The sequence below is a fragment of the Anabas testudineus genome, chromosome 5 (genome assembly GCF_900324465.2).
Source record: "Anabas testudineus chromosome 5, fAnaTes1.2, whole genome shotgun sequence".
Lineage (NCBI taxonomy): Eukaryota > Metazoa > Chordata > Actinopteri > Anabantiformes > Anabantidae > Anabas > Anabas testudineus.
Genome location: NC_046614.1, coordinates 9,750,140 through 9,773,345, shown reverse-complemented (window position 1 = coordinate 9,773,345; position 23,206 = coordinate 9,750,140). Strand labels below are relative to the sequence as shown.

The following is a 23,206-nucleotide window of genomic DNA, read 5'->3' as shown; positions in this document are numbered from 1 at the left end:
TCAAGCTGATACTGTGTGTGCACGGTGGCCCTCAGAAATCAATGCACTGCAACAAAACACAAGTAAATGAACAAAACATTATGAAATCTCCAATGAAATACACAAACAAATATACAAATGTATGTCATCTAATTATATCTATAATTCAATTATAGATGATTTACACCAGTGTTGACAGGCAAGGTTCATAATTTTGGCTACTAAGGTACAGGGTGTAAACAGCAGTAAAGTGTGCAGTGTGCAGAGGGAGTGCCAGTGCATTTATATTTGGACAGCAAGTGGAGGTGTACAGCGCACCTGGGGCCCACCTGAAAACAGATTTGGATTAAGGAAAATCAGACTATTATTATACATTATTGGTACATCATGGCCAATCACATGGGCATCTCTTATCCCCTGTAAAAGCAATGCTGTCCCAACAGTGTTACACAGACATCTCTGTAATGGAGTAGAGACTTCATACAAGCCCAAATGCACACTCATGCATGGAATACACAGTAGGATTCAAGTACAACATGCATGGTTTTCTCCTCTTTGAGTAATATTTGCTGCAAAGTAGGTAAGTATATAACAGAAAATGTAACATATATTTGTGACTCATCTAACTCTTTAGTAGTTATCGCCGGCAAGTATCTATGTATGGTAAAAAGCATTCACATATTATTGATTTATTTTTGTTACTGACAATAACAATAAATTCACTGTAATACCGTGCAATTTCTGTAAGTTGACTGTATAATAAAACAGACAAGCAAAACATGAATAATAGAGATTTGCTTACTTTTGTAAAAAGCTATACGAGCGCACCACCACTAAAACTACATGGTTGTGCTGGATGACCTATGAAATACTCTTACTGTGCCTCTCCTCCTACTGCGGTGCACAGAGAATCACCAAAACATCAAATGGGTGCAGACAGGGGAAAAAACTGCACCTCAGGAATATACCACTTCACCAGTGCAAAGTGTTCACAAAAAGATTGATCCTGTTTGTGTGTGTGTGTGTGCCCAATGGGTGTGCCACTCAGAAGTCAAAGAGAGCAAACTCTCAAAGGTTACTGATAAGCATTTGAGTAGAGGGCGTCCATTCATGACTCCCCAGGGAAGACAGGAATTATACTCTACCTGAGGGCAGAAGACAGAGTGAGAAAAAAGAGTTATAGGTGGGGTGGGAGAGCCAGGACAAGAGAGACAGTTAATGAAGAGAAAGAAACTTAAGAGAGAGAATCAGAAAGTACGGACAAGAGATGAAACAAGGTAATACGAAAACACAGTAAGAAAAGTTCTGCAGCAGGACAGGAGATGGGTCTATGTGTGTGTGCGCTTGAAGAGCATGTAGGTGGGTGAGCATGTGTGTGTTTGTGCCAGTAGAAAGTGTGTTCAGGCACGTATGCTCCCCCTAATCAATTATGCATTTATTAATAGAAGGCCTGAGAAGACAGAATTTCAAACAGCTGAACGGTGCAGCAGCTTAGTTAAACAGCTGAATGGTGCAGCTTAGTTAAAGCCTAATTTCTTTTTTAGCAGCACTCCAGCCTCTCTGCTATGAATGCCAATCAGCGTTTAAACCCCACCCCTCCTGGCTATAACCCCCTCCCCTCCCCCTGCTGTTCTGAAGAATTCTCATCAGAGCCTCGCCTTTGAAATGTACCAGAACCACCACATCAAACAAGCTTGCTGCACATGCGTAGGCACACACACAAAGACCTGCACGCACGCACACACGCACGCACTTGCATGCAAACAGACACACACACAGTGCCTGCCTATCAAAGAACACACATCACAGTATTTGTCCCAGAGTAGCGTCTTTTTGAGTGACCTTGGTGCCGAAATCCCTTTCAAAGCACACCTTCATGGGCACGACCATCATCTTAACCTATCCTCACACTTACTCTTCCCGCTGAAGACTAACTTTGCAGATTTGCTGAATGCTGATGAGCTTTTACACCCCAAAGAGTTGTATCTTGTATTTCTAACAATCCTGAACCAGAGAATTAGTCCCTGTTTTAAAAAATCCAGTCTGGATACTGTCGCAATAGTCTTTTCCATCTGTTTCAATGACTCTCAGTAGAGCTGTACTATAGTGTGACATGGGGCAGGAAGTTATGCTTTGTTTCTCGATACCCAGGAAAACAAACTATCCTGGGACACAGTGAAAATACATCGAAATATGGAAATTCACTGCTTATTTAAAATAATAACACCGTTTCACTACCTGCATTGCTTCATGTGAGTCCCTCAGCAGCAAGCAACAAATTCCAGCTGTACATAGATCACTCACTCAATTGCTAATCTAGTAAAAGAGAGTCCAAAAGAGTGACAGAGCTTGAATGCTAATGTGAAACTGATGGCTCATTAAGTCATATAGAGGTATGCGTGCTAAAAAGTGAAAATGTTCGACCAAAGTGAAACATTGCTTTGGTAGCCTATCAAATGCTATAATTTAGACTGGAATCACACAGAAGAGCAGCTTCCGACTGATGAATATTTTACCTCATAAAACTGTCATCTCCATATTTAACACAGAAACAAGCCAATGCCCTTGTGAGATGGCTGTCAGTTAATTATAAAACTCTCCTCAGTAAAGAGAGAGAAAAACGCTCCAAATGCAACTCTTAACTCTCCCCGTACTGATATTAGGAAGTATCAGGGGAAATTTTCACATTTTCCCCCTTTTCGGGATGAAATTAATGTGACAGAAAGAAAGGCTCATTGCACAGCAGCTAGATAGAGGGTTTGGTGGAAGGAGGGCGGGAGGGCAGGGAGGAGAAAGAGGGTAGCATAGCATGGGATGAGGGAGAGTACAGGAAGAGGGAGGGCGAGACGAGAAAGAAAGAGGGAGAGCAGGGGGCGGAGGGGTGGTGGGGTAGAGAGATGGGCGTGCATGCTAATTTTATCATTCTGCTGATAAACTTTTCCTCCAGTAATCCTCCAGCTGGGACATGAGAACAGATAGGAGACAGGGATAGGCTCGGGAAGTCTCAGCTCATATTAAATAGCCATCCCAAACAGAACTCTCTGTTCTATTCTCTTCTATTGTTTTTCCCTTAATTCCATATTTGCTGTTTTGTGACAGTCTCATTTTCTTGCATCCCTCTTAACAAAATAAAAGAGGCTGGTGCAGGTATGGAGCCATCTGCTCCTTTTGAAATGAAAACAGGGGAAGGGATGGAGGAGTGAGTTTACGGTGGCGGTGGGGGGTGGCGACTGGGGTGCTTTTCCTCATAGATTCCCTACCAAACCCACAACCCCCGCCACCTCACTAAGCACCCTGTCTGTCTGTTCCTCCTCACATCTGTTTATGTTCCTCCAATTTGACCCCCTAACACACATACACACTCCCGTACACAACGAGGCTGAGACATGCATCTGTGTCATGTCCTTTGGAATCAATTACCAATCAAAGCAATTATTGTCTTTATTGTCCCTCTAACACTACAGCAATCACACACAGGACCAGTACACATTCACGCACATGCACTACCATACGGCGACCCCCGATTACACACTCCATCTCACTTCTAGTTTAACCAGGCCCATTGAGGATTATAGATACTTAATGCAATGTGTACAGATTAGGTATGACAATAAACCACTGATAGCCAAAGTAAGCCTTCTCTATGGCTATGTGCAGCAGAGTAAGTGTGCCCACTGATACTTTACTGGCATACATGAATAAACATGGTGTGTAACAGAGCTGAATTGGAATGACATCCCAGCAGAGACACACAGAGATAGTGTGTGTTTGTTTTGTGTGCGTGTGTATCTATGTGTAAGTGTAATCTGCTACAGAGCAGATGAGACGGAGACCTCAGTTCCTGCATCACATCATTCTGCCACAAGGCTTTTATACTTGCTCCCAGAGTCACCCTGTGCTACAGACAAATGTGCGTGTGGCACTTAAACACCCTCATGCACACACACAAAGAGTGTGAAGAGTGTGAAGAGTATTTGTGCGTCTCTTACTGTTGGCGTCAGTGTCGTCACTCTTGGGAGGGGTGTGTCCTGTGTAACCGACTGCGATCCTGACCATTCGCTCTGGATTTCTTATCTTCTTCAGTCCTGCAAACAGAGAAAAAAGCAAGCAAGAGAGAAAGACATACTTAGGAGATGCTCCAGACTTTGGTTTCCTTGGCAGTTGCACGCCTCACCTCTTTCTCGCTCCTCTAAAGCCCAGAAACAAAACTCCAAGTGATATGCATGTGGGCTGATCCATTTTCTGATCCACTAAATTGCATCCATTGTGTCCCCTGATCGATTGGCCACAGTAGATACACTGCCTCCATGTGTGTGACTAACTTGTACCCAGCTTTAGTTTCTCTTCTCTCTCATCATTTCTCTGTTTCCCTGACCACTGTTGCTATGATACAAAGGAGACGAACCAGCACACAGGGAGATGGTCTTCCAGGCTATATGGTGAATGTTGTTCTCATGCCCACTGGTGTACTCTGCTGATTGGCACCACACACACCTGACAGGGGATAGAAAGTGTGGCTAACTGTCTCCTGCCGTTCTCGCCATGATTCATTTGGCTTTCATTCAGCATGGCTGGGTGTTGTAAATTAGTTCAACCTTTCTTGACATAATATTGAGCGAGCAATGGACAAAAACCTTTCATATCGTGTATTTGTGTGTGTGTGTGTGTGTGTGTGTGTAGGTACATTATGGCCAGGAGATGTTTTCATATTTAAGTGATACGGTGCCTGCTGATCTGCCCATGGGTCTTCTGTGGCTCATGTACATTTCTAGTCTGTTTGCGCGTGGGACTTTGACCGGGGCCTTCTTTTTCCTTCTGGCTATACACTGCATGCATGCAAGTGCGCTTAGCGGTGCTGTATGACAAAAAAGCTACTTCACAAATATATGAAAATACTTCCTGCTCGTGATCACTCCCTAGTGGTAGGAGGGCTAGAGGCTTTCCCATTTCCAAATGAGAATCAGCAACATTGGCCAAACATGTTTGGGCATACATAGAATTTAACTACAGCTTCTAGCGTTTCTCATCACACTTGCGTACTGCAACAAAAACAATACGTCAGGTCAATAAACACTAACAAAAGTATTATATTATAGTAATCATCTAACAAAAGTTAGAACATTTTCAGTTCTGTTTGTTATCATTGCTTCTACGCTTATGGATCTGTGCCTCATCAATGAACATAACAGGTTCAGCTATTATGTTTATTGACCTGACAGGCGTCTTTAGCCAATTTAACCCCCTGTGACATCAGCATTACTTTAAAGAGGCAAGAAAACGAAAGTGAGTCATAGAAGAGACTGCCAGCAGGAGAATGTTTATAGACAAATGCCGAACACACCGAGTAAGGAATAAAGCTCTCATCAACCGATGAACGGAGACAGACATTATGTTGCCCTGGTGATTTTGGTCATCCCTTAAATAATTCATGAATGAATTAATAACAATCTGAATGAAATGGTGGCTGTGTGTGATGATAACGACCCCAAGAGTTTATTTGAGGGTGTGTAGAATTTAAACTAGATTCATACATTATATGACCTGAAACTGACACACATACACTGCCTCCCCCTACACAACCTACATGCAGCCAGATTCTCACCTTCACTGCCTTAGCAACTACGGGCACTAATGAACCCAAACATAAACACACACATACACACACACGCGCACGGACGGACGGACGCACGCACGCACGCACCCGCACAGACACACGCACACCACACAGTGGACGGTGACTAAATAAACGCACAGCTGGACTGGGGGTTGCGATCCTGTCAGGAAGGGAAATCTATAGTCAATTTTCTATTTTACGCTCAAAAGGAGAGACAGATACACACACGCACGCACGCACAAACACGCACAAACACGCACGCACGCACACGGGGAAAGCATCTAAATTCCTTCAGCGTGAACCTCTCTCCCTCATCTCCATCCCTCATCTCCATCCCTTTTATGCTAAACGCATAAAAAGCACTCACAAACCAGCTACTCAGGCGAAACGCTGGCGAGCGTCGGACGGTGAAAAACTACCCCGTCCCGACTCGCTCGGAGCGGACACCGACAGGACAACTCTCCTCCCGTTATTTATTTGCTGTCGGTTAACCGTGCTCCACACAGCCGCTGCTTCAGCAACAGCGTCCGTGTTTTCGGGACGGGCTAGCAGAAAGGGAAAGCCCTGTCGCCGTCTCTCTCCTCCGCCACCATTTGCGCCTTGGCCGCCTCGACTGAAAGCCGAATAGCGGGGCTCCGTTCCTCCCAAATAAAAGCCGTTATTCCTCCCTTACCTTCCGGCTTGTTTTCGGCAGCCATTTCCCCTCCGCCGCGCGCCTCATCCCTCCTCCACCTCCTCCTCTTCCTCCTCCTCCTCCTCGACTCGACCTAGTGGTGGTGGCGGGTGGGGGTGGTGGGGCGGGGTTGGGGTGCGGTGCGGTGGGGTGGGGGGGCCACGCGCGTGCACGGAGAGGACAGCTCAAGGAGGGGGGCGGTGCTGGGAAGAAGGGGCTGGGGGGGCGAGCCTGCCGCGTTCTGCCACGCTATTGGTCCAAACGGTGAAGACTGGCACCGGGGATCTGTGACGGCGGCTCGCGGAACTCTCCATCCCTCCGTTTGTTCCCGTCGCCCCCCCCCCCCCCCCCCCCGTTACGTGCACGCGCACTCTCCCTCTCTCTCTCTCTCTCTCCTCTCACGTCACTGAACGACGTCTGTATTCGAGGACACCTTGACAGCCTCCCACAGCATCATCATCATCATGCTCATCATCATCTTCTCCCTCTCTCCTTGCACACACGCGCGCGCACGCACACGCACGCACACAGGCCTACACACGCGTGTACATTTTACACGCACGCACGCACACGCTCATTGCCGCACATGCATGCAAAACCAGCGGACTGTGGCGAAAACATTGCGTCTCGCCCGTGATCGCCGAACCCCTCTTGAATTTCAATGAAAAACAAACAAACGAGAAGAAGAAGAAGAAGAAGAAGAAGAAGAAGAAGAAGAAGAAGCGCCTGAGAGCGACTTTTTGGAGCAGCGTGGGCTGCGGGGTGCTGTCACCGGCGGTGGTGCTGAAGCCCGCGGTGCTGAAAGGACAGCTCCACACGCGCCTACACAGGCTGCGCGCCCGCACCGCCCGCTTTCTGCGAGCCGCGCTGTTGGAATGAAATGATGATAGGTCGGGTGAAAACTTCTATAGGATGAAATGGAAAAACATGCACCCCCTCCCTCCCTCCCTCCCTCCCCCTCGTGCACCCTTAGTCTTGCCTAATTTCAGCTCTGGCAGCTGAATTCGTTATCATTGCTGTAGTATCCCCGGCTATAATAACCAGAAGATAACCGGGAAGTTAAGTTTCTCACATCACCATATGCACACTGCCAGGCTATTTATAATTCGACCGTTTTAGGCTGTCTCTTCTAAATAGTGCGGCTTAACCGAGATCATTATGTGTTTGTTTCAGCCCCACACTGTCACTCTGCGCCTCGGGGTAGAATATCGCCTTCGCACCAAAGCCTTGTGTTTGACAGAGACAATCCTCTCCGTAGACACGCTTCACGGAAAACTGATGCTTTGTACGGGTTCCTTCTCAGCTATGCATGCTCTGCGTAACCTCTGAGTACAGAGGCACACTAGGTTCTTGGCATCGACACAGTTGAAACAGGATGAATGACAACGAAGAACATATATAAGATATTTAATCCCAGATTGGCATCCGTTCAATTTAAAGCTTCTGCGTCGTTTTGGGGATAGAAGTGATGCTGCTGCAAGCAAAAACGTGCAAGACGCTGTCACAACAAAGCTGTTATTTCATTCACAACATAGGGGTCGAATGATGCAAATTTTAAATATATAGGCTACGGTGTATGAACACAAATAGTTTTTCTGCATTCAAGATGTTAGTAAAGTAAATTGCATAAATTACTATCAGCAAAATGTACTTAAAGCATCAGAGGTAAACACATTGTGATCGTGTTGATCCGTGTGTTGTTGTATTTCTGATTTATTATTATTATTATTATTATTATTATTATTATTATTAGTCATGCAATTAACATATAAGCAGCATTTTATAGCTGCACTTACGGAAACTAATAATAGGGTTTTACGGTAACATCCTATATAACCTAAAAACAGGATATTTTTTGTCTGCAAATTCCTACACTGTGATATAATAGCTGTTAGATGAATGTAGTGGAATATTTAGCTACACCATTTCCTTTAAAAATATAGGAATACAAAATAAAATTGCATAAAATGATAAATATATACATATTTTTCGGATACCTCAAAATAGAACTTGATTACACTGCATGTATAATGAGTGCGTTCAGTTTGGATTACATATGGTTGATAACATTTCACTGATGGGGATGTTTTCCATGCTACTTACATAACAAAACTTATTGCATTATAGTTATTAAACAAGTTAATTCCTGCAAATACTTCGGAGATACTCTGTCATGGAGCTCCCATATAACATTAATCTATAATCCAGTTCCTTCATAGACAAAGATCCTTCGGTGTCAACTATTTCTTTTCCTGTTTTTCAATTCAGTCACAAAAACTGTTTTGTCCTTTTGTTTATCCTGTTTCTCAGTCATCATCACGACAGGGCTGTGTGACACCTGAACCCAGACACACGCTTTGCTGGACATGACTGGAGTTGAATGTGTTGCTGCTTTTTGTGCTGCATGTTTAGCTTTTTGACGGATCGGCCCTATTTTCAGTACAACCTGACAATAAAGGTTTGTCGTAAGTAAAACGATTAAAGAATAACATTGTTAATGCTCGTTGTTATATTTAAAATCCATTTCCACTTATTGCTAACGCTAAGTGTCACGTTAACGCGATGTGTGTTCAGCATCATTTAGAATCGCACAAGCGAAGCACAACACGGTTACCTAGTCGTTTTAAATGGAAACCATAAGAAAATAAAGACAGTGGTGTATTTAACGCGATAACAAATAAAACACTTTACGAAGATAATACACACTTTTCAGTAGCTTCTTTCCTACGGGAATAACTTCCGCTCCCCGTCCGGCTGACCAATCAGCTTTCAGAGCACTGGGGAGTGGGCGGGACAGGGACAAACGCAAACATGGCGGCGTCCTTAGACGATGATTTTGAGTTTAATAGCCAGGACTACTACTCTCTGCTCAACGTCAGGAAAGAGGTACGGTCTATTCGGTGTTTTACACTGCAGCCCAACGATAGCGGAGCATTTCTGTGATTGCTGGGTAGATTTCCATTGAGAAAGTGGTCTGCAGTCGATGCAGCATCTTTCTCCTCTAGCACCATTATCCGCGGAGCTTGGAACCGGTTGATGTTGCAGAGACATGAACAAACAGGCTTTAGAAACATCTTCTCTACATGATGCAGATAATGCACTTCACATTAAATCTACACCCAGTTCCAACATGTAGACAGATGAATAACGCTACCTTCTCAAATCACTGCTGGAAACTGAGAGGCCTGACTAGGACTTAGGATTTTAGTAGAATAAAATGTCACTGAGACTGACACCGTAATCTAACCAAACTCAGAACATATTATTACACTTTTATTCTGCGGATAAGATTAATGGCTGGAGACAGGTAGCTATTTTTCATCTTCCTTAAATCTGATGCTGTAATGCAGCACATCTGTGTCAGCTCTCACGAATAGAGCTGAAATCATTTTCACTAGCTGTAAATTAGTCTAATGTTACAAAATTGCCGGTTCCAGCCTCTCAAATGTGAAGATTTCCTGCATTAATGATGTTTTAGCAAATTGGAATGAGCTGTTGTTCGGACATAACCGAGTCATTTGAAGACCTCATCTTTTCTGACATTTCACAGACCAAAAATAAATCTGCTAATCACAATACAAAAAAGTACCATTCAATGAGTATTTGGAAGATTAATCAATAATAAGAAATAACTGCTAGTTTCAGCCGTACTCAGGAGTGAAGTCTGTCCTGTCTCTTATGAAAGGCTACATCAGAAGAGCTAAAAGCATCATATCGGAGGCTGTGCATGCTCTACCATCCCGATAAACATCGAGACCCAGAGCTGAAAAGACAAGCTGAACAGCTTTTTAACCAAGTGCACCAGGCGTATGAAGGTGAGGATGCTCATAAGTGCATACAAACTTATGTTGACTTTCAACAACGGATGAAATTAAAGTGTGTTTCTTTAAGGCCACTGCATAAAAACAGACAAAAAACTCATACATTTATATAAATTATAGCGTAACTTCACCTCTCCCTCTTCAGTGCTAAGCGATGATCACTCCAGAGCCATCTATGACATCTTTGGGAAGAAAGGTCTGGAAGTAGAAGGCTGGGAGGTATATATTCAGTCTAACACAAACTTTTTGTCTTCAAGTTAAGTGTTTCTTTTTTTTTTTCCGCTACATTATACATCTAATTTAAACACACATTCATACCAATATTTTACGGTAATGATTTCTGTGTAGGTGGTGGAGAGGAAGAGGACTCCAGCAGAAATTCGAGAGGAGTACGAAAGGCTGCAAAGGGAAAGAGAAGAGAGGAGACTGCAACAGAGAACTAACCCTAAGGTTTTCTCAGTCATAACTGCAGCATTTTTCTTTGTCAACTTCACTACTTCCTATTTCTTTTGTGAACCAACACAGATATTATTAAGTAAACCACCACTCAGTTGTGACTTTTTATGGTTTCTACATTCTTTTTACTATATGCCTCACCTATTTCCTTCATTGCTAATTAATTGTCAGTCTCTTTACCTTCTTTGATTATTCAGGGCACCATCAGCGTAGGTGTGGATGCAACAGACCTTTTTGACCGCTATGATGAGGACTTTGAAGAGATGCCAGGAGGAGGCTTTCCTCATATTGAAATCAACAAGATGCACATTTCCCAGTCCATAGAGGTACAACAAAACTGTCACTTAGCATTTACCTTCCACACAGCTCCTCACCTGTACCAGTAACAGCGTAACTTTCCTGTCTTTCTTTAGGCTCCTTTGACGAACTCTGACACAGCAGTGTTGTCTGGGTCTCTCTCTACACACAATGGGAATGGAGGCGGAAACATTAACGTGACCGTACGAAGGGTTACGTCAGCCAAGGGTTGGGGAGAGGTACACACACAGACACGCACGCACACACACACACACACACACACACACACACACACACACACTACGCACACAAACTACAAAGTAACATATATTCTACAACAGAGACACTTTGCATATGCTTTGTGTTAAATGTTCGGATCAGATAATACAGTTTTTAATAATTTAAGCACTTCCTTTCCCATCTGTAATCATATTTTTGCATATTTGTCTCTGAAGGTGGAGTTTGGCGCCGGAGACATACTGGGACCTCTCATAGGGTTAAAATTGTTTCGCAACCTCACTCCACGGTGGTAAGGCCCGACTGCATGACACACACATCAATAATGCAATAACTCATAATCTATTATAATATGGATGACATTCTTCTTTTCTGTAATTTAGCCCGTTGTCTTCTCTTTCTTATGTCTCCCTAGTTTCATGACAGCTCAGTGTGGATTGCAGTTCTCTCCTCGAGGTTTGCGACCAAGCTGTTCTCTGATGACAGCACGCCACCTGGACCAGAACACTATGGGTTACCTTCAGTGGCGCTGGGGTCCTAACAGTGCCATGACCACCAGCCTGGTCCGAGATACGAAGAGCAGCCACTTTACTTTGGCTCTGCAGGTACACACAGACAGCAACATGTTGACAGACATGTGCAGAGCTGCTTTACATTACCTCCCGATTTTATGATTTTGATCAGTTTTCATTATAGATATAATTCCTTGCCACCTGAATCTTCTTTTTAAATTACTTGTCTCCATCCTTTCCGATTCCAGCTGGGTGTGCCACACTCCTACCTGATGATGAGTTACCAGTACAAGTTCCAGGATGAAGACCAGACTAAAGTTAAAGGCTCTGTCAAGTAAGTTAGTCTGCAGTAGATAAAACATACTATTTGACTGTTTTTAGTGTTGACAGGCTTTAAAGAAACAGAAAATCTAAGTTCCTTTGGTTTAATTTCTCTCCTTGATGCAGTGATGTAAAATGTACACAGTGACATTAAACAACTGCAACCAAAATAATTATACCAACATAATAGAGCAATCTTAAAATTAGGTAAATAATTGATATAAAATATTTAATAAAAAGACAAAAAAATAACATTTAACATTAGCCACACACACATTGATCCCAACACATTTTAATACAGTTTTTACTGACTGTTTAATTTAATTTATTCCATCTTATAATCTTCCCACTTTGCCTGGCTCCATTCACCTCGTGATCTCTGTTCCTTTCCAGGACAGGCTGGTTTGGCACTGTGGTTGAATATGGAGCAGAGAGGAAGATCAGCCGACACAGTATCCTGTCAGCCACTGTCAGCATCGGCGTCCCACAGGGAGTCACGCTCAAGATCAAGTACTGGCCACCCCAAAATATGATCTCACTCTTCCGTAGGCCTTTTATGCCACAGTATGATTATCTGTGTTTGTGCTTGTGTTTCCCCGCAGATTGGCACGTGCCAGTCAAACGTACCTGTTTCCAATCCACCTGACAGATCAGCTGCTGCCCAGTGCTGTCTTCTATGCCACTGCTGGACCACTGCTGGTGTACATGGCCATCCACAGACTGGTCATCATCCCATACACACAAGCACAGAAAGAGCAGTCAGTACATCTGTCAATCAGCATCTCACTTTGTCTCAGTAGTAGAAAATTCTTGGTGCTATTGCAACAAAACGCCATTACTGTTCAGACTGAATGCAACAGAGAATAGATCTATCTTAACCAATTACTGAGTGTTACAAGGTACTCCTTTTGTTTTTTATGTTAGTAAAATAATGTGAAGAGTTGGATCAGGAAACCTCAGCTAGTGACAACTCCACACCCCTAATTTGGGCAGAGATTCAGGACTTGAGCTATAGGTGTCTTTGATACTAGAGGGATTTCTTTCACACTTACACTCTCATCAGAGAGAACCTCCACGGTGAATCCCAGCGGGTGATTGTTGACGTCTGCTTTTGTCTCTCTCTGTGCCTCTCAGAGAGCTGGAGCTGCAGAGGAAGAGCTCTGCCACAGACATTGCCAAGAAGAAGCAGGAGGCAGAGTCTGCTGTGAGCATTCACACTCACATGCAAACACACAGATATTCATTGTGTGTTGGGGACCATTGATCATTGTTTCTAAGTCCAGCTCTCAAATTCTCTCTCCTCTCCTATGATATTCTGTTCTTCGCTCTCCCCCAACTCTTCTCGCCCTCCTCCTCTTCCTTTTTCTCCCTTGGCTCCACTGCAGGTTCTGCTGATGCAGGAGTCTGTGAGGAGAATCATAGAAGCAGAAGAATCCAAGATGGGTGAGAGAACACACACACACACACACACACACACTACACACATACACACACCAGTGTGAGAAACTGAAAACATTTTTTACTTTACAACTAGTCAAAACTTGGTAACCTGTCCAAATGTGTAGTTTCCAATAATTACTGTCACCAGTATATTGTACTTTAGCACCAGAATCTTGTTTAGCTAAGTCTCCTTCCGTGCTGCAGTGTTCCAGGCATAGGTTATGCCTGTAAATCTGTGCACCGAACACCGAAGTGCACAGTCCAATAAACTCAAATTGGAATTTCAGTGTGTTATGAGATTTCCTGTTACATTTATGTAGAGGGTACGTGTGATTATTTAAAGAGTTAGATTCTCTATCCAAAGATTACAGGTAGGAATTGTTACATAGTAATGATGATCAAACTAGCACCTTAGATAGACATTCTTACCGTGCCATAGCTTGACTCAGGCTTTGTGTTCACCATCCACACATCTGCTATATAAGAATTGACATTTGGTGCATTATTTCCACGTGTCTGGATTCTTTCTGTTTCAAACTTACAATGCATTTACAGACCCAAAGTCTGACTAAAACATCTTTACAACATATTGTTCTACTAGGTCTGATAATCCTGAATGCCTGGTATGGAAAGTTCGTGTCAGACACCAGCCAGAAGCAGGAAAAAGCCAAGGTCATCGACGTCACTGTGCCTCTGCAGTGCCTGGTCAAAGACTCTAAACTCATCCTCACCGAGGCCTCTAAGGTAGGTGTGTGTGTGTGTGTGTGTGTGTGCGTGTGCATGTTTGTGTTGATTTACATGCCTGTGTATCTGTATATACATATATATCTCTGTGCAGACGGGGTTGCCGGGCTTCTATGACCCCTGTGTAGGAGAGGAGAAGAGTCTTAAACTACTGTACCAGTTCAGAGGTGTGATGCATCAAGTTATTTCCGCGGACACTGAGCCTCTACGGATACCCAAGCAATGTTAGTATTCAACCAGTTCACCCAAGTGTGATCATCATGTGGCTGCAGACTTATTTCAACACGACTAAAGCCAGCAATATTTGCAAGAATCCATGTTCAAATTAAATATACTTTTTGTCTTTTCAGCTCACAGAATTGAGTCAGAGTCCTAGGAGTCCACCGCTGTTGGAGCACCACAGGGCGAATACAGATGAAACACACTGTGTAAACAGAAGAATCTGATAATGGAGGGGGCACATCAGAAATAAGTCAGTTACTCTCCTCTGGTTGTCTTCTGCCGTGGTATTAATGAATCTGTTTATCTACTTCCTCCTCTCCTCCCTATCCTGTGGGCCTTCTCCCAGGTTCAGCAGAACACAGGAGTCAGTCAAGAGTTTCTACAAGGTGTTACCCTTTGACAGGGCTGCTCAAATATCTACCTGCTGCAGGAGAGGCATCTGCCCTATAGTAATTTTATATATGCACTACACAGAATCACACAGTGACGACCTGTCCCATCAACAATAAGCTAAACATGCACAGATAAATCTAAAGCTGTTTCTTGACATTTGTTATGTCAGGTGCATACAAATGTACTGTGCTGTGATTTTACCCCATCTCCTTGTAGTCTTTGTCCTGTGTGTGTATATCATACTTGTGGATTTGAATCAAATGTTACAACATACCAGACATTTCAATGATTCATGCAAATGTTTAGAGAAACACTATGCAGGATCATATATCGGTGATCATAGCTCTGGCCAGTGCTGAGCTCATGTTTTAGTCTTATTTTGTTTCGTGAAAATGTCTCATCCTATTTTATACACTGACATGTATGCTGCTCATTGGGCCACCACTCAGCACGTGCAAACTGGTGCTCAAAACTTGTGTCTTTAAGAAGTTTGTAGAAGTAGAAGGGAGGTAAAGTAAAAGTGATAACCTCTAATAATAGTGATCCAACCAAGGAGAGACAGGCTTGAATTCCATCTACAAATATTTCAGTCTAAACTGCAGTTTACAGGCAGAAATACTACTTGGATTTGATTTGCGTCAGTGTTTATCGATTATCTCGGTGCAGATGCAGCCAAAACAGTTTTTTTAAAGATGATTTTTAAAACGGTGAAGGTTACACTTTGTGTATATCTGGCACCAAGCAGATAGTAACAGTATGTACTGGCATAAATTTAAAATATATTTCTTCTCAAAAATAGAGATATGAAGTTAGAATTTTTCTGGTGAGGTTGGGACCAGTAGAGGGTGTCGTGGATCAGATCATTCCCTACAGACAATGACTTGTTACTGGAGCAGATCAGAGCCACATTAACTGTGTTTTTCAGCAACTGTTTTATGCCTACCATTTACTGTAGATCAGTAACCGAGTGTTATAATATAGATACGAGTTGTAGCACAAATTCCCCATAGTGTTTCATATGCACAGTATGGCACAGTGCTCATGAATTAGGTTTTACTTTTTTTTTTAACTGATCTATTTTGTGTGTTATTCATACTGGAACTACAAAAAGGGAAGAAAGGTTGATTCAGTTATACCTTGCTTTTTGGAGAACACTGTAATGAACTACAGGTCATCTCTGAAAATACTACTGTAGGTAGTACTGGTACTTTTTTTGTATTGAATACAAAAGTAATATTTTGCAGAAAATGTACAGTATTTAAAGCAAAAGTAGTTGTCATGAAAGTGATGCTCAAACCTTTAACTGTAGCTCTACACCTCACTCCAAAGGGTGCATCTAAGACATAGTGACTGTCCATTTGACCTTGTATTGTGTCTTCCCTGCCGTCACTTAGCCTGACGCCCATCTCTGCGGTGAAATCCAAAATGTTCTTGGATTGGGTTCCCTATTATAGGAGCCACTTTGCACTAATTCTGTTTCTGCTTTCTTTTCCCGTTAAGTGTTTTGACAGGTGAACTGGTCACCTCTGCTCTAGTGCCACCATGAGGTCAGCAGAAGGACTGTTCCCTGTTATAGCGTGTCCCCCTCATCAATATGTAAATATTCTGTATGGTTGAGGAGCCTGTGTTCTCGTTCCTGTAAAGACTGCAATAAACATGAACAAATCTGAAGCAGTGTTTCCCTTTCATGAGCACTTTCGAAGGACCAGTTTGTGTCAACAAGTTACAATGGTAATTTTTTATTATTTAAAATAGTTTCACAGAAACAGTTTGCGCCACAGTACAGACAATGCTTTCTCAATAAGGAGATAGGACAACCCAGGATCAGAATAATAGCGGTATCACAATGAGCATTGTTAACACTAATTACACGGATGTCTTTAAGACATAGACTAACATTAGCAATTTGTTTCTGAAGGTGTCTTCAGTTTCTCTTCAAGACATGAACGTCCTGAGAAACGGCAAATGATTTTAGGTCATCAGACTTCTTAAAAAAGATTGTGACCTCTGTGAATACAAACCAGTTAACCAACATTTGTAAATATCAGAAGACAAGAGTGCAGATGAGCTTAACCACTTTAAAGTATTGGAAAGTTTTGTGTTCTTTACAAACCCACCATTGTGTGTGTTAGTTGTTCTCTGGTCTAGTCATTGATTCTGCATTGAAAAACCCTATTCTGGCCTAATATCCAAAGGCTCTGGATAACTCTACAGTATGGCTTTTTTATAATCACAAACAATATGTAGCCTACAAAGACAGGCTCAACAGCAGATGGCACATGAATAACAAAGCTTAAAATCATTCATCCAAATTGCAGCTAGTTGTGAAGAGGAACAAAAAAATCTAATAAAAAAACAAAACAAAACAAAACAAAAAAAAAAACACTTTTTCATCAAAATGCTGCATTTGGAAGTAACTGAATACTGCAGTGAAAATGTTAGTGAGAAGTGATTAAAGTCTGAGATCTGTTCTTCTGATCTGAGGCAAACAAAACAACCCAACTCTGCACATGGCTCTTTGCAGAGATCCATTGCTCCTTTTTACAGAAGACCAGAAACGATGGAGCTCAGCTGAGACAACTCACAGCAGCGCATGCATTGCCAAATCCCTCACGAAATGTTAACCTTTCAAACAAACTCACACACACATGCATAATTTCAACTGGATTCTTAAGAGAATTTCTCTAACAACACTGTTTTCCAGTCAACATAGCTTTTTGTTTTTGTTTGTTTTTTTATTCCTGTAGAGAATTAACCAGGACGGCCCAACGAGTTCCCTTCTATAAATATATTTGTCTCTGAAAATTTTGTCTTTAGCATTGTTGAATGCTAAGGAACATTTAAATAACGGTTTGTAAATAAAGGCATTCATGAACAATACAATTGTTAATCCCTGTCACGAAATGCAGCGAAATCATGCTGACCAGAGGAAACAGAAAACACTTTTACTGAAAACTGTAATGTCATCTGAATATTGTCACTTATCTTGCTTTTTCTAAAACTGTAAAGAACAAATTTAATGTTATGAAAGAAACTCTGAAATAAGAATACTGTTTCAAACGTGTGGCCAAGTAACATCTTGATTCAGAGGAGTAGCCATGGCTGGAAGACAGCTTGTGTAGCACAACGGAGAGGAACAAGCGCTTAATTCAGTTGTACAGCTTAAATCCTCAGTTATATTCTTTCGTGTTGACTTAAATAACAAAACAGAACAACAAACAGATGAAGCAGATGCAGATCCTAGTCTCGTATCCTACATTTTTGTTCTACTGGATTATACCTCAGCTTAATACTATAGCACCATCTGAAGCATTTACAAGTTAACTTGTTTTCTCATTTTAAATGGTTAATTATGCAACATTAATAGAAGCATCTTAGACAAATCAAATCCAGTTTAATCAGAAAGACACAATTGTCCCGGTGACAGAAAAGTCAGATGAATCTTTGAAGAAAAAAGAAAAAAAAAAAAAAGAAAAAAGTGTGAACAAGTGCAAACCATCTCTCCCATAAATCCAAGCATGCACCATATTGGGTGGCAGTTGTGAGGGGTTTCTCTCTATATGGCAGTTCAAATGTTTCCAGTGTTCATGAGACACCTAGTCCCAACAGTAGCGGTTTGCTACTATGCTCTACAGACAGATATCCATTCAGTGATTGCCTTACGCACAAAGTCTGTAGGGAAGCAGAAACAAACCTTAGGAAATCTAAAATAGGTCTCAAACAGTTTTCAAATGGGATAAGGGCTTGGGATAGGTCCACCGAAGTGTTCGTAGAAAATGTGGGTTCATTGCTGACCATGAACAGCAGAGGGTGCAAGACCTGATTTTGAGGAAGGGTCAGTCCAGCAGGTGGAGGGGAAAGCAGGAGAGGAGAGGGTCAGAGTTCAGAGTTTGCCCTGGGGTCAGTCTAGCAGATGTTTGCGCGGGCCTACACGCGAGCGGTGGGAGCGGCGGGTGTCTGGAGTTCCATGTGTGTCTCTGCAGCTCTGGCACACATATATCTCTGGCACGTGGCTCTTGCGGATCTTAGCGCATGACAGGTGGATCCAGGTGTTACACTTGTTGCACTCAATCATGGCTCGGCCCGCAAAAGGTTTCATGCAGAAACATGTCACCAGGTCCCACGAATCGTCATCTGAGAGGACGAGATACACAGAACACACAGAATTAGGTTTGGACACAATGTTAAACTTGTAACACTGCAACATTTGCACCAATACGTAAACCTCACCCGAGTCCACCATGATGTCCTCGTCCTCTCCTGAACCATCTTCGTCTCTGAACACCACCTGTTTCCCCTGCCGGAACACCGTTCTGTTTCCTGAAAAACCTTCCACCTTTTGTACTTTTACCACCCCTTCTTCTAGGTCTCGACCATCCCAGTATCGACGCTCCTGCTTGGGCTCCTCCTTACAGGGGGGTGGGGTGGGCAGACGCTCAGGGTGGAGGGGAATGCTGATATCATCTTCTGGCTCTTCTTTGATCATGCGCTCACCAAAGGAGATAGGGTAGCTCTGGAGCTCTCGAACTGCTGAGTGGTCCTGCTGAACCTCACTTTCACCACCAGCCTGATGCTCCCTTTCCTTTCTCCTCTTCTTCTTCTTCAGTTTGTCAGCTTTTCTGCGGTCATCTGGGTGTAGGGTAGTGATTGTGTGCTGCAGAATAGAGGGCACATATCAGACTAGTTAAAGGTGAACATGCACTACCTGAGTGTCCAGAATGACCAGCTTTTTCTATCAGTGTTTTCTTTTTTTTCTTCTTCACCGATGGTACGAGCATATCCCAACGTGACAATGTCAGGATTCATCTGGCTCACATTGTCATTTTGTCGTTCTGGGAGCACGAGACACCAGCAGTCCAGACCTTAGCCACAGTGACAATCTCTAGGATGTGTTAGAGAAGACTTTAAACAGCGATCTGATCCTATCAATACAGACCGTGGCAAGAAATTATTGCAACTCTGGACAGAAATAAATTAATGAATCTTTTTGAAACAATGGCACAACAAACATATGATGTAATCAATGCAAAAGGAAATCCAAAAAACATTAAAGCATGCGATTAAATCATGGTCAGGCAGTGTGTAAGGCTGATTAAGTGACATCACTTCAACTCACATCTTTCTTGGTGTGCCCGGGCAGTGTGGCTCCTGGCTGTGGACGTTTCCTGCTCCTGTCCTGCGGGACCTTGGGAGGGCGCTGGGGGCAGGAGGCTGGAGGTCCTGGGGTCCAGGCATCACTGTCAGCTGTACTGCCTGTACTGTTGGGGGGGCTGGAACTACTGCGCAGTGGAGAGTCCTTTGACAATAAATGGAGAAGTAAGGGTCATACATGGATCGGGAGCTGGTGATCAACACATTGAAAGTATGTCTGACAGTTCTTTGCAAACATTCACCAAATAATAAAAAGTATATTATACTGAATGAGCATCACTGTGTCTTGGAAAGCTTCAGAAGCGCTACGCAATCAGTAATGAGACTACAAGAAAAGTACTGTTATGAATGTTGGGCTTCAGGTCAATTTAGACTTCTATGAGCTCTTGGTCTTACGCAGTCGTTATGTTGTATTTGCTTTAGCAGGCGAATAATCAACAAGTGACATGCCAGTCATGAAAACAAGCCTAGCATATCTTAGAGAGAAACAGAAGAACAACTCAAAGAAAAAAAAAAAAAAAAAAACATGTTTGAAGATGCAACCTCGGCTAGAAAGAGATGAGTCATAATCTAGAAACTCCTGCCACAGATTAGGAGGAAAAGGAAGAGTAACAACAAATTTTGATGAAGCCATCAATGATACCACCAGGAAGGTCTTATTGTGTGTTGCATAGTAGAAGTGAAATTTTTTCTAAAACATTAAATTTTTTCCATTAATAATAAATGTATAGAAATTAAGCAGTAATGTGAGCGTGGATGGATAAAGTCACAACTGAAGTCTAGTATACAAATAGTACTCTTGCCATGTCAATATACTTCAGTAGTATGTGAAAGAAAAGCTAATGTTACTTTGTAGAAGGCATGCTGAGACACCTCTAGCCATAAGAACAACAGACTAAATAATCTGTTTAAGATAATCTCATTGTATGGACATCCCCCTCCCTATCCCCAAACAGACGATGCAGCTCAATAAGAAAAAGAGAACATCTCAGAGCAAAGTTCTTGAGTTGACAAGTTCCAATCTATATCCAAAATAGTAATAATAATATTAACACAATCTTGATTATTCTATGCTGTCAGAAAATATGCTGAATTCTACTTGGTTATGTCAATATCTGCTTCAAATTTCCAATATTAGCTAATATTTAAATCCACTTGGGAGTGTGTGGGTAACTGCAGTTTATTCAAATTATTTTGTCAGTTTATTGTCTATTAATTTACCACAATCCGATTTCACTTAATCCGAGGTTAATGTTTTACAGTTCTATTACCTACAGCATCTGTATTTTCATTCACTTTGGGTTTCACACAGGTCTTTCCACTTCACCTGGACCTTTTCTTAGCTTTTCATCTTTGTTTACATAAGGAAACATGATGCAACCTTGAAAAACTGTCCTCGATTGGTAACGCAGCCAATGAAAACGAATACATCAACATTTTTAAAAGAAAAACAACAACACAGGTGCTGATGTGAACATGCGTGCAGACACTGATCGCTCCGTGTACTCACCTCTTGGGGGTATGGTATGTAACCGGCATAGGCCAAGACAAAAGTGCAAAACTTGTTAAAATCCTCTACTGTCCTTCTCCTCCTGTGCGGCGGACTGAAGTCCTGAAACACAGTCACGACATTGAAACATTAGCTTCGTCAAACCTAACACTTCCCGACATGGCGTTGAAGTCAACCAGAGCTGATCGCCATTCACTGTCAACCACACACTGAATGTGGCTGCAACCTGCCACTCAGTGTTGGCTCGATGCGACGCAACGAAACTGAATGAAACCAAATGAACAAAAACACACTGACAAACACGCACATAAGTTTTGTTAAATAGCATGAGGACACCTCTCTCTGGACTTGCCTGTGAATCTTCGACCAACCCCCACCGATGAACCCAACTAAGCTAGCGACGACAGCTAGCTAGTGCTAGCTAGACAGCAAATAAGTAAATGATGCTAAGGGGTTAGCAGATGGCTACTGTCAGTGGAGTTGTCAGCTAAACTATGAAGTCATAAATTACTTCGTATTAAAGACGTATCAAGCAGTTGCAGAACGTCGTAAAAGAACGAGTATTAGCCAGCTGACAGTAAAAGCAGGTGGCATTAATTTGAGGTTTAGTTAGCCAACGTTAATGTTAGCATGCTCGGCAATGATGATGGAATGTTTTATTTTCGGTGCAACGTTAAGCTAACGCTAGCTTTAACGACATCAATCTTACAAAGTGCCGCCGGAGGCAGCGTTAGTGACTCATTCTCGCACATAATGCCAAGTTTTAGTAGTAAAAGTTGACAGCGGGATCAAAGCATGTCAGAATGACTGACGTGTGTAACATATCAAATCAGTGGCTAATATTATGTCAACATTAGCACAGTAAGCTAACGCTAACTAATCAGCAGCTGCTACACCGTGCGGTGACAACCTCGGGCAAGTTTGCTAACGTTATCCATGACCACAAAACTACTCACTGCAAAACAGTAAAAGCGACATAAAACACTTACCTCCGACTGAAACGCATGAGATGTCGATGGGTTTATGTCACCCATCTTCACTGAGTATTCGTCCACCGGGTAAAGTGACAGGCTCGATGCGACCGTAAACACTGGGGTTACCTAGCCTTTGCTTGGCAGATACCTAACGTTACAGCTAACGTTACCCAGGCTAAAAGTCGAAGCAACAGTGTTCACTCAGTTTGCCAGCAGCTCCGACGATAACAGCACTTGGACTGTGTCCAGGAACAACCAAGTAGCTAATCGCCTCGAAGTAGTAACACGTCCCTCCCGTGTGCTGTAAAGGTGCGGAGATGTTACTACTGTGTTTCCATCGAGCCGTCCGGTTTTGTCTCCGTGAGATCCAGTTGACCGACCGCTGCTGGGGGGAGCGGTTCACTTCAGCTGTCACCAGGTACCTTCCCCTCTTCGCCTTTTTTTTTTTTCTTCCTTTGCGAATGAAATGATGCATTAACGCCCTCTGTTGATGCCCAACTAGCGTTTATCTGGATGTAACTCAACTCAAGCTGGATCTTTAAAATAACATCTGCAGATATTGTTAAAGATTATCTGCAGCTTAACTATTGGAGATGATATTGAATTGAAAAAAACAATTGTAGCTTGTTTATTTACATTGTACTTTTTTTCCCCACTATATTTCTTTACCACTTCAGTTACTATTTGCAAATGTAAATTATTTTAAAAAGTAACAGAGGATGAGTCCTATGGTTTAGTTAACCACTGATCTGTCATAAAGTGGTAAAAACTTTACTTCAATGTAAGAGGACCGTTTTAGTCCTGAACACCTCAAGCTGTGTCCTCAACTGAATGTGAATCTGAACTAATTTAACTAAATATT

At 42.5% G+C, this 23,206-nt stretch overlaps 3 protein-coding genes across 5 annotated transcripts in view; 1 reads left to right on the top strand and 2 right to left on the bottom strand.

The window, feature by feature from the left end:
- Positions 1–6,310, bottom strand: part of LOC113153639 (calmodulin-binding transcription activator 1-like) — a 50,420-nt gene extending 44,110 nt beyond the window's left edge. For both annotated transcript variants that reach the window (XM_026347324.1, XM_026347325.1), the window contains exons 1-2: positions 6,267–6,310; positions 3,969–4,064 (exon numbers count right to left, since the gene is read on the bottom strand). In XM_026347324.1, coding sequence (XP_026203109.1) covers positions 3,969–4,064; positions 6,267–6,291 — 121 coding nt within the window. In that variant the 5' untranslated portion in view covers positions 6,292–6,310. The remainder of the gene's footprint in view (positions 1–3,968; positions 4,065–6,266) is intronic.
- Positions 6,311–9,070: 2,760 nt separating this feature from the next.
- LOC113153298 (dnaJ homolog subfamily C member 11) lies at positions 9,071–16,380 on the top strand. 2 transcript variants are annotated; one of them, XM_026346860.2, is made up of 16 exons: positions 9,071–9,152; positions 9,952–10,081; positions 10,233–10,306; positions 10,436–10,537; positions 10,741–10,869; positions 10,957–11,079; positions 11,296–11,369; positions 11,493–11,682; positions 11,838–11,923; positions 12,304–12,420; positions 12,513–12,668; positions 13,045–13,114; positions 13,296–13,353; positions 13,952–14,094; positions 14,189–14,318; positions 14,445–16,380. In XM_026346860.2, the coding sequence occupies exons 1-16, from the start codon at positions 9,078–9,080 to the stop codon at positions 14,468–14,470; spliced, it is 1,683 nt and encodes a 560-aa protein (XP_026202645.1). In that variant the 5' UTR covers positions 9,071–9,077; the 3' UTR covers positions 14,471–16,380. The 2 variants fall into 2 exon arrangements, with proteins under 2 accessions (XP_026202645.1, XP_026202646.1); XM_026346861.2 differs by lacking the exon at positions 9,071–9,152 and having other exon boundaries at positions 10,037–10,081; positions 10,208–10,306.
- Positions 16,381–16,452: 72 nt separating this feature from the next.
- On the bottom strand, positions 16,453–22,795 carry phf13 (PHD finger protein 13). Its single transcript, XM_026348466.2, has 5 exons — positions 22,360–22,795; positions 21,371–21,472; positions 19,826–20,005; positions 18,940–19,363; positions 16,453–18,843 (listed from the first exon to the last, which is right to left on the bottom strand). The coding sequence occupies exons 1-5, from the start codon at positions 22,402–22,404 to the stop codon at positions 18,611–18,613; spliced, it is 984 nt and encodes a 327-aa protein (XP_026204251.1). The 5' UTR covers positions 22,405–22,795; the 3' UTR covers positions 16,453–18,610.
- Positions 22,796–23,206: the final 411 nt, after the last annotated feature.